This window comes from Echinops telfairi, unplaced genomic scaffold (genome assembly GCF_000313985.2).
Source record: "Echinops telfairi isolate 266 unplaced genomic scaffold, ASM31398v2 ScPeMD7_2;HRSCAF=8, whole genome shotgun sequence".
Taxonomy (NCBI): domain Eukaryota; kingdom Metazoa; phylum Chordata; class Mammalia; order Afrosoricida; family Tenrecidae; genus Echinops; species Echinops telfairi.
The window spans coordinates 21,622,535-21,633,191 of NW_022103898.1; the positions used below are offsets into that span (position 1 = coordinate 21,622,535).

General features: G+C 40.6%; 1 protein-coding gene across 2 annotated transcripts in view; it reads right to left on the minus strand.

Annotated features, from left to right (window-relative positions):
• WASHC4 (WASH complex subunit 4) overlaps positions 1-10,657 on the minus strand; it is a 69,799-nt gene that overhangs the window by 26,864 nt on the left and 32,278 nt on the right. For both annotated transcript variants that reach the window (XM_004700336.3, XM_045289536.1), the window contains 8 exons: positions 10,200-10,325; positions 5,278-5,385; positions 4,599-4,745; positions 4,417-4,496; positions 2,543-2,648; positions 1,885-2,001; positions 356-524; positions 68-222 (listed from right to left, as the gene is read on the minus strand). In XM_004700336.3, the coding sequence (XP_004700393.1) occupies positions 68-222; positions 356-524; positions 1,885-2,001; positions 2,543-2,648; positions 4,417-4,496; positions 4,599-4,745; positions 5,278-5,385; positions 10,200-10,325 (1,008 nt within the window). The remainder of the gene's footprint in view (positions 1-67; positions 223-355; positions 525-1,884; positions 2,002-2,542; positions 2,649-4,416; positions 4,497-4,598; positions 4,746-5,277; positions 5,386-10,199; positions 10,326-10,657) is intronic.

Genomic DNA, 10,657 nt, shown 5'->3' on the forward strand with positions numbered 1-10,657 from the left:
AAAAAAAAAAAAAGAAATGCTGGCACCATGATACAGTCAGCCACGAGAGAAGCGCTTGCTACTGTACCTGCTCCAAAGTCTGACTCGGGAGGTGGGCCTCCGTCATGACCAAGCCATACCGCTGAGTCGCGAGGTTTCGCATTTCACTGTACGTGGCCCAGTCATGAAGGGCTACTGTCGTTAGATTGTAGAAAGTCTTGTCCAGGTAGTGAGTTACATAAGCTACACAGCATGGGGGGGGAGGCAAAAGATTTTGACTCACAAAAGGGTAGAAAAGACATAGAAATGGAACCATAATAAATTCGCCATTTTACATCAAGGGCACACAAAGAATGGAAGGAAGCAAAATGCTCACCTCGAATGTCAATGAAACGGTTGAAAAACCGAATTGGCTTCAGAGAGAAGAAGAGGGCCAGGTCTTTTATGCCGACTCTGAACGGGTTCCGGTCATCCAGTTTCAGGTGCGTGTGCACAGAAAGGCGAAGGTCCTTCTCGATTTCTTTGCACAACTTGTCCAGCAAATGCTATTCATCACAAAGAACAGACACCATAGCCTTAACATTTCAAGATGACACTCCAATTGAATTGCCTCACTAAGTGTCGAGGCTTTGACCTTTACAGTTTTACAATTAGCTCATTCCTAATAGAAAACTTCCACATTAAAGGTAGTCAGGTATAATTCAAAAGACCCATAAGGACTTGGTGTCAGACTTTCTAAATAGTATAATGGAAAAATTGACAGCCTGGCTTTTTATCATTGTTGTTCTATCTTCCATGGTAAAATCTTTTATGGGGAAAGACAAAACTGCTTGCTTTCCATTTTCGACCAATGAATTTTTTAAAAAATCATGGCAATTTAATAAATTCTAAGCCACTGTTTTCATTGGTGCTTTAAATTTATATCCTTAAAAAGAAAATCAAAAGGTAGTTACTGACAACTTCATTAATAAAACCATGAATACACTATGAGTCCTGAAAGTACAAAAAGCATAAATCTTCAGGGAACAACTAGAAATGAGAGGAGGACCTGAAATAGGCTAGCGGAGGAAAGGATGCTGGAAACTCTTCTTTTAATAATCATTAAAAATTCCCAAATCTGTTCGGCTAAAGGTAACAAAACAAATCCTCTTTTCTGATCTACCATGGAGTTCTAAATACTGGCCAGGCATGTATAATCTTTTATAAGAAAATATTCAATATAAACAATTATGTAAAGCATTTCACAATTTAGCAAATCCTACGTAGATTTATAATGTGAGGGGTTTTCATACTTAATTTTTCCCTCCAAATAAAAGTGTCACTAGATAGCAGCTTAATTTCAAAGATCTCAGAGCTTATAAGACACACTTCATTAAAACAGAGGGGCACACTATACTGCATTCAAAATCACTTTTCTTTCATAAGGAACTAATCTCATCCTTTAGTTGGTAGCTCTCCAAATGCAATGATGCCTGTTAAGGTGCCCTTTTACATTGCCATCAGAGGCACTAGCATTCAAATACACTTTGCATTTGCAGTCATCTAATTAAATTGTCTGATAAAAATAACTTTAAATTCAATATATTATTCACTAAAGTAAACAGGGATTTTCAAACTCCCAGTCTGTGCTTCCACAGTTTAAGAGTTATAGGCAAATTTGGCCTAACAGTGCCACTAAAATTCATTCCTTTGTTCCTCATAGGGATTTATATATAAATAACGCTGCTGTTGTGAGTTGACAAGGAGTGGATCATGGTGACCCCACGTGTTAAAAAATTATAATAACCATAATTTTAAGTTATAGTCATTTAGATTTCATAACAGGTTAATTTGGTTCAAAAATGTTTCCAAACAGTGCATTCCACAAACATGGTTTAAGTTTTTCAACCTCAAACATGCAGTTACCTCATTTAAAATCTCCATAATTTCCTTGTCGTAGCAATCCAGAAGTCTCTGATAGGACTCTAAATGCCTGGCGTGCATCATGGCAGGGACACAGTCACGTAAAGCACTGAACATGTACTAAGGAGAGAAAAGTTAGAGGTACACGGACTAGGACATGTCACAAGTTAACTATCTGTCCTAAAGACAGCAGCTCAGTCTGAAGGCAAGTAAGCTTTCCACGTGATTATTTTACTTCGCTAAATAAAACAATGGAATTTTATTCACTCAGTTACATAAGCACTTTAAATACATACTTACTACATTCACTTATCCTTACCTATCGTGAGCATTCAAACACATCCTTAGTTTTAACACTGTGGAAGAAAGATGAAGTGTTTCACTCCTACAAAGACTTACAGCCTTGCAAACCCACAGGCACGGTTCTCTCCCGTCTGACGGGGTCACTATGAGTTGGAATCAACTCTATGGCAGTGAGTTTGGTTTGGTCTTGACTATTAACTATAAAACATATGAATGCTTACTTGGCAGGCACAGAACTGTACGAAACAGAATGAGCAGGCAATTTTTAAATGGCTTATTAACTCAAATAATCTATTTGAAACAGAATAGTCTACACTAGGAAATGGTGGCCTGATTCTTTGCACTACTCTTTACTTACATGTAATCTGGCGGCATCCACAGCATTTTCATACACATCATCTAAATAAATTGGGAAGACAGCTCGATGCCAGTATAAAAAACAGCAGTCACACTGGGTTTGGATTCTACAATACAAGCAGTAATTGTGCCAGTAAATTGAAATGTCACAAAGATTTAGGTAAGCAATGAAGGTACCCACTAGGCACAACCCCGATTTGCTCATTTCCATATTTCCTACATCACTTAACCCAAAACATAGTAAAACCATAAAATCACGACTTTTCGTACACAAGAAACCAAGGCAACAACTTTCTAATACCCACATCGTCAAAATTCCATGAATATGCTTTATTATATAAGATACTTGAAAAGAATACAGCTATCTTTAAAATAAACAATGAATTGTTGAAGGTAAAACTGTGATGTGCTCTGTAAACCTTCACTTAATTGACAGAACCAAGTTTTGTTTTTGAATCATTTTACTGGGGGCTCGTACAACGCTTCTCACAATCCATACCTCCATCCATTGTGTCCAGCACATTTGCTGCCATCATTCTCAAAATATTTGCTTTCTACTTTCTAGTTCTGAAATGCTCCCCCCGCCCCCCCACTATCATGATCCCAATTCCACCTACAAACCCGACTAGACCAGAGGATGTACACTGGTACAGATAGCAAATGGAAACACAGGGACTCCAGGACAGATAAACCCCTCAGGACCAGTGGTGTGAGTGGCGATACTGGGAGGGTGAAGCGAGGGTGGGTTGGAAAGGGGGAACCGATTACAAGGATCTACATATAACCTCCTCCCTGGGGGATGGACAATAGAAGAGTGGGTGAAGGGAGATTTCGAGCAGTGTAAGATATGACAAAATAGTAATAATTTATAAATTATCAAGGGTTCATGAGTGAGATGGGAACGGGGAGGGAAGGGAAAAATGAGGAGCAGAACAAAGTTTTTAATGAGACTTAGTAAAAAGGTTTCAGTTAAAAAAATTGTAGATGTGGCCAAAGGAAAAAAAGGTACATTTAGAACACTTAATCATCTTTGGCAAGTGACTCTTTCACATCTACAGCAACAACATAAACGGAAAAACACTAAACATAATAAGCATAAATAGAGGGTTTGGGGATGGAAAGTTAAAACATTATAATGAGGAGCATTACATGAAAATAGTATTACAATCTTAATTCAGTTGGAAATCAAAATTAAGAAGAAATGCTTTCAAAAACTTATTCAATAAACAGAATGGAGCCAAAAGCAGCTATAAAAATGAGTCTTGCTATATATTCAACTTAGTGACTGGCTCCCGACAGTAAGATTCCAACTCACGTCACAGAATAAAATGACAGAAGCCTGTGTGACAGCTCTCTGAAGTCACTCACAGAAAGATGGCATTTTGTGCTGAAGCAATACTTTCCTAGGTCCAGGGCAGCCCCTCGTCACAACCACCACTACGCGTTGTGCGGCCACAGCGGCTCTGTCTCGAGGGAATCCTTCCAAAAGCTACACCCTCATGTGCAGCCACAGCTAGGGACGTGGGATTCTGAGAGTGCTTCATGTGGGTCCTGCCAAAGGAGTTCCAGGGGAGCCCTGGGGTGCGGTGCTGTAAGCTGGGCTGCAGTCTGCAAGGGCAGCAACTTGCAACCACCCACTCCATGGGAACATGTGGGGCTTTCCATTCCCAGAAGCAATTCCGGTCTCTGAAACTCACAGGGGCAGTTCTAGCCTGTCTCTCAGGCTCGCTCTGAGTCGGGGTTGCTTTCAGGTTTTAGAGGAGTTACACGGAGACACTAAGAGCCATCTCTGGAGTTCACTTCTCGGCGTCACTCACAGCCCTAGGCTTCTATTCGGTCTCTCGACTACGGAGCCCCGTGTCTAGTCTTTCTCACCTTTCTCTCAGTTCACTGATGAGAGCCAGTTTTTTCATGACGACTTGAAGTGGAAAGAGTTCCTCGTCCTTAAATGTTTTCTATCAGGGAGGGGAAAGAGGCACAGAGGTGGGATTCACAGTACAGACAGTGTTTTTCAGTAAATACTCAGAAAATATAGACGGTCACAGAAAAACACTTACCATCTGTGTGCCCACACTCAGGGCCAGAGCCACGATCAGCCGGCGCTGTCTCGTGCTTGGTCCATTGAGAGTGTTTTCAGCCAGCACGAGAGCAGACAGGACATCAAGGCGCTGTTCGCTGTATTTTTTGTCAGAAATCACCCTTTTCTTAGTGATAAAAGAAAATGGGCAATCATTAATCCTGTTTCTGCAGCAATAACAAAACACTGAGAAGAAAAACGTCTAGGATTATTTTTCCCGCCATTCAGTTTAGGAACGTGTACTTTCCATGTTGAACCCCGCCTAATGGCACTGTACATGCTACTCCCGTCGCATGATTTCTTGGCATTGTCAGAAACAGTCAATCTATTAGGCATACTTTAATAGTTCCACATTAACTTAATAAGTAAACGCATCTGATGCATCCAATGTCAAAACTGAATACATAATCACTTTAAATAAAGTATAATATATATAGTATAGTAATAATTACTATTAGTATAGTAATTACAAGATGTTGTAACTTCAGAGAAAGACAACCCTGATAACTTTAGGCTAAAATCATAGACGACCATGAACAATTAAAATTGAAAAAAAAAAACCACCAAGAGTATTGTGTGTGAAAGAATGGAGAAAGCTGACTAAAAAAGAATAAATCAAAAGAGCATATAATGGTGCTGAACATCTAACAGTCACATACCTTGGCCACAGAAATGGAATGAAGAGCCTGATGTTGCAGATGCTGTGTTATATGTGAAACAGAATCCGCCACAACCATGCTTCTTCGGTAGAACATATGCTCTATTGCCTAAAGAGAACCCGGGGAAATTCTAGTCATACTGTCTGTTTTGAAAACACCTCACACTTACTTTTGTTACTTAAGTTGTTGTCATTTCCTTGTACAACTACACAAAGGCACAGAACCAAGGATGGTCACGATATTTGAAAGGTAAAATAAGCCCTGGCACTTCCACAGGATGGGTAATGGGACATGGGTGAAGCTCAAAATCATTATGACAAGTGAGCAAAGAAATCAATTTAAAGTATTCTCAAAAATACAACTGATCTATAGAAAAAAAGGACAGATCACTGGTTGTGTGGGCCAAGGGCAGAAACAGAGGAAGGGACTATTGGGCCCACAAGAAAAGGTTTTTGCTCGTAGAGGTAGGTTTTCCACAAGTGGCTAGATTTGTCAAACACATCAATTGCATACTTTAAGCTAAAGCAGCTCACTGTATGGAAATAACTCAATAAAGGGACACACAGGGAACACTGAAAACACGGTTCTGTGTCTTAGGTAGTCTGGTGCATGTTTTACTACTCTTAAAAACTACAACTACACTCTCATTTTACATTATGCGTACAGTGATACGTGTGTGTGCTGTCTTTCCTGTCTACTTCTGTTTTTCTTTGTCAAGGGGCCCTGGTGGCACAATGGTGAAGCACTCAGCTGCTCACAGATAAGCTGGCACACGAACTCATCAAGGGATGGCCCCAAGGCAGGGCGCCCTGGTGATCTACTCCATAAAGCTTACCGCGAAGAAAACCCTCTGGGCAGCTCTACTTGGTCACATGGGGTCACAATGAGCTGGAATTCTCAACATGCATTTCCTAAAAATACACATAACTGAAAAGAATCTATAGTAGGGTGAAAGGAGACACCTGACAGTGTAAAATATGAAAATGAAAATAATTCATAAATTATCCAGTGTTCACAAAGGTGGGAGGGTGGAGGTAGAGGAGGGAAAAAAGAGGAGCTGATATAAAGGGCTCAAGCAGAAAGAAAATGTTTTGGAAGTGATGACAGCGACATATGTACAAAGTGCTAGACACAATGGTACGTATGGATTGTGATAAGAGCTGTAAAAGCCCCCAGTGAAATGATATATTAACAAAATAATAAATCTATAATAGAAAAAATGTGACATTTAAAAGCACACTTAAAAAAATCATTTTATTGTGGGCTCTTACAGGTCTTAGCACAATCCATATGTACCATTGTGTCCCTCACATTTGTACATATGGTGCCATCATTTTAAAAACATTTTACTTCTACTTGAGCCCTTGGTATCTGCTCATTCCCCCCCTCCCCTCCCTCATGAGCCCTTAATAAATTATAAATTACTTTTTCCCTTTTCATGTCTTACACCGACCGCTGCCTCCCTTCACCCACTTTTCTATTCTTCGACCCCCTGGTGTGGGGGGAGCGGGGTTATATGTTGATCATTATGATCCATTCCCTCCATACCCTCCTGGTATTGCTACTTTCACCATTGGTCCTGAGGGGTTTATCTGTCGAGGGTTCCCTGTGTTTCCAGCTCTTATCTGTACAAGTGCATATCTTCTGGTCTAGCCAGATTTATAAGGTAGAATTGGGGTCATGACAGGGTGGGGAGGAAGCATTAAAGAACTACAGTAAAGTTGTATGTTTCATCGGTGCTATACTGACCCTCACTAACTTGTCTCTTCCTTGTGACCCTTCTGTAAAGGGGATGTCCATCTGTCTACAGGTGGGCTTTGGGTCTCCACTCCACCCTCTCCCTCATTCACATCAATATGATAAAGGCACACTTTCTTAAAAAACCTTTCTCACCTGAACAAATCTTAAATTTATTAAGAGTAGAAAATTACCAGCAAATCAGAAGTTTAGCTTTTAAAGATTAAAAACGTACTCTAATCACAGGTTGGTTTTTTTTTAATTACTAAAGTGTCCTTTATATATACTGTGTTGTTTTTAGGGGCCATCAGGTCAGTTAAACTCAAAGTGACCCCATGTACAAGAGAACAAAACACCCCCTGGACCGGCACCATCCTCATGTTTGATTCCACTGTTGTAGCTACTGTGTCAATCTCCTAGAGGGCCTTCCTCTTGTTTTCTGCCCCTCCGTTTACCAAGTATGATCCTTACTCAGAGACTAGTCTCTCCTGATAACATGTCCAAAGTACACGAGACAAAGGCTTGCCATCCTTGCCTCTAAAGAGCATTCTGGCGGCACTTCTTGCAAGACAGATCTGTTGTTCTTTTGGCAGCCCACGGTACTTTCAACATTCTTTACCAACATCATAGTTGAAGTGAATCAATTCTTTTCTTCCTTCCTTATTCGATGTCCAACTTTCATATGCATATGAGGTCGTTGAGATACCATGGCTTGGCTTAGGCACACCTCAATCCTCATGGTAACATCCTTGCTGTTCTCAACACTTTAAAAAGGTCTTGTACAGCAGATTTACCCAAACCAGTGGATCGCTCTCGACGGCTGCTTCCATGAGCACTGATTGTGGATCAAAGCAACAGGAAATCCTTGACCACTTCAATCTTTACTTTGTGTATCATGTTACCTATTGGTCCAGTTGTGAGGATTTCGGTCTTCTTTAAATTGAATTATAATCCATACTTAAGGTTGCAGTCTTTGATCTTCATCAGCAAGTACCTCAAGTCTTCCTCACTTTCAGGAAGCAAGGTGTGGCATCTGCATAACGCAGATTGTTAATAAGCCTTCCTCCAACCCTGATGCCCCATCCTTATAATCCAGCTTCTCTGATGATTTTCTCAACATACAAATTGAATAAATATGGTCAGAGAATAAACTCGGAAACACACCTTTGCTGATTTTAAGTCCTTGTTCTATTCACACAACTGCCTCTTGATCCATGCACAGGTTCTGCATAAGCACAATAAAGTGCTCTGGAATTCCCATTCTTCTCAATGTTATCCATAGTTTGTCGTGATCCACAAAGTTGAATGCCTTGGCAGAGTCAATAAAACACATTCCTGGTATTCTCTGTTTTGAGCCAAGGTCCACCAGACATCAGCATTGATTATCTCTTGTTCCTCTGTCCTCTCCTGAATCTGGCCTGAACCGCTGGCAGCTCCCTGACAACGCACTGCTACAACTGTTATCGGGTGATCTTCAGCAAACTTTTGCTCGCATGCAGCATCACTGATACTGTTCTATAACTTGAGCATGCTGCTGGCTCTTTCTTTGGAATGGGTACAGATATCGATCTCTTCCAGTCAGTCGGTCAAATTTCATGGCATAGGTGAGTGAGGGATTCCATTGCTTCGTCAGCTTGCTGAAACATTTAAATTGGTACTCCATCATAATCGGAGCCTTGGCTTTAGCCGAAGATTTCAGTGCAGCTTGGACTTCTTCCTTCAATACCATTGGTTCTTGGTTCAAATGCTACCTCTTGAAATGGTTGAAAATTAATTAGTTCATTTTGATACAATGACTGTGTTCTTTCCATCTTCTTTTGATGCTTACTGTATCATTCAATATTTTGCCCATCAAATCTTTTAATTTTGCAACTTGAGGCTTGAATTTCTTAGGTACACATACTTTCTTTAAATTGTGGTTTAGATGAAAAGTCAGTAAATTCATTTCCAACTTGACAGACTGCTGTGTGACATTGGTTACAATTCCCACAACATGTCAGCACTCTCTCTACAGCCACTTTGGGTTTCCTGTTTCCCATTTGTGTGCTTTTCCTGCCCCGTTTTGCTTTCCTAGCTTTCCTTTTGGACAAATGTTGCTTTCACTCTCCGAAAGTTGACTGTTCAGAGGAGCATCTTCCACCTGGGTGCTGTGTGTATAATGGTGAACAGTGATCTCCAGGAGTGGTTACAGGTCTAAGTTGGAAGAGTGTCTGAGGGCAATCAAGCCTCAGAGGTTCGACACGTCTCTATTAGGCTGGTCTTTTGAATGATTTTGAATTGTGTTCCACCTTTTCCTCCCACTCTATCTGGTATCTTCTAGCATAATCCTAATCAGTGGAGGTAGCTGGGCACCACCTAGTTCTTCTGGTCTCTAGGGGCTCATTAGCTCCCTGGACCCACTGATTCCTAGAGTCTTTGGTTTTTCTTCATTCTTTTTTACCCCAGATGGAAAGAGACCACTGGCAAGCCTTTAAGATCCTATTTCCTACTCACCAAAATAAGATGTAGAACACTGTCTTTATGCCAATTAACCTAGATGTCCCGAGTGAATGGTTCATAATCCCCAAGCTCAGCATCTCCACGTTGGGAGGTGTGGCTGAGAGGTGATCTTACGGCGTTTTCATCACTGTGAGCCCTGTGCACACACGGATATAGTTGCAGCATGTGCAAATGCAAATCTATCCGCTGCCAATCCCACAAATGCATATGGGTTGTACCTTAATTCTTAATTCATCTGTCCATCTCTACAAGTAGCCTACTGTTCAAATCACATGATTACAGCACTTTTTCTAAATTACAAAATGTAGCCTGGTATTAATTAGTCTCAAACACATTTAAACACTGTAAGATAATGGACAATGTTGTATGGATATGTTTTTAAACTCACGCAACAAGTTGTAAACTCCCATGAATAAAGCTATAGCAGTAGTATTTAAGATAATCCTTTCAATTCCCTTCTTTTCAAGCTCACTATGTGTTACTTCAATAAAGTTTGAAGATAATGGCTACTCACAGGAAATTACTCAGAAATACGTTTCCTTTAACTCACAAGTCGGAAAAGCACCAGCTCCTAAGTTTTTGTTCTCATATAAAACATAACAATTTCAAGAAGTCTCGGACCGTCTTCACTTAAGCTCTGTTCATTTCTCAATTTTGGTCACAAGATAGAGTTATCTATAACTTACCTTAAGAAGTTCAACAAGCCTGCATAATGCCTTCACTGAGGTTTTGGTCATTGGCTTTTGCATGGACATGTAGAGATTCATTGTGGTTTTAATAATTGTACTAATACTATACGCATACAAGAAGCCCTGTAAAACACACATACACACACATACAAAATCATTATAATCACAGGGAATTTCCATTTTTCTAAGAGTTCATTCTGTATATAAGAACATTACTTGCCCCTCCCCCTAGAAGAATTATTTCAGAGTATAGCACTGAAGCTGCAGCTCCAGGAGGGACATGTCTGATCAGAGCACACGGGAGCAAATAAAGGGGGAGGAAGAGTGGAGCACATCCTGGCCCACCAAGCCCTGAGGACGATATTTCCGCTCAGAGCAGCGAATCCACAGAGAAGACCATATGAGACATGGCATCCCTCACTGATCCATAGCCCTACAGGGGACAACACTGGAGA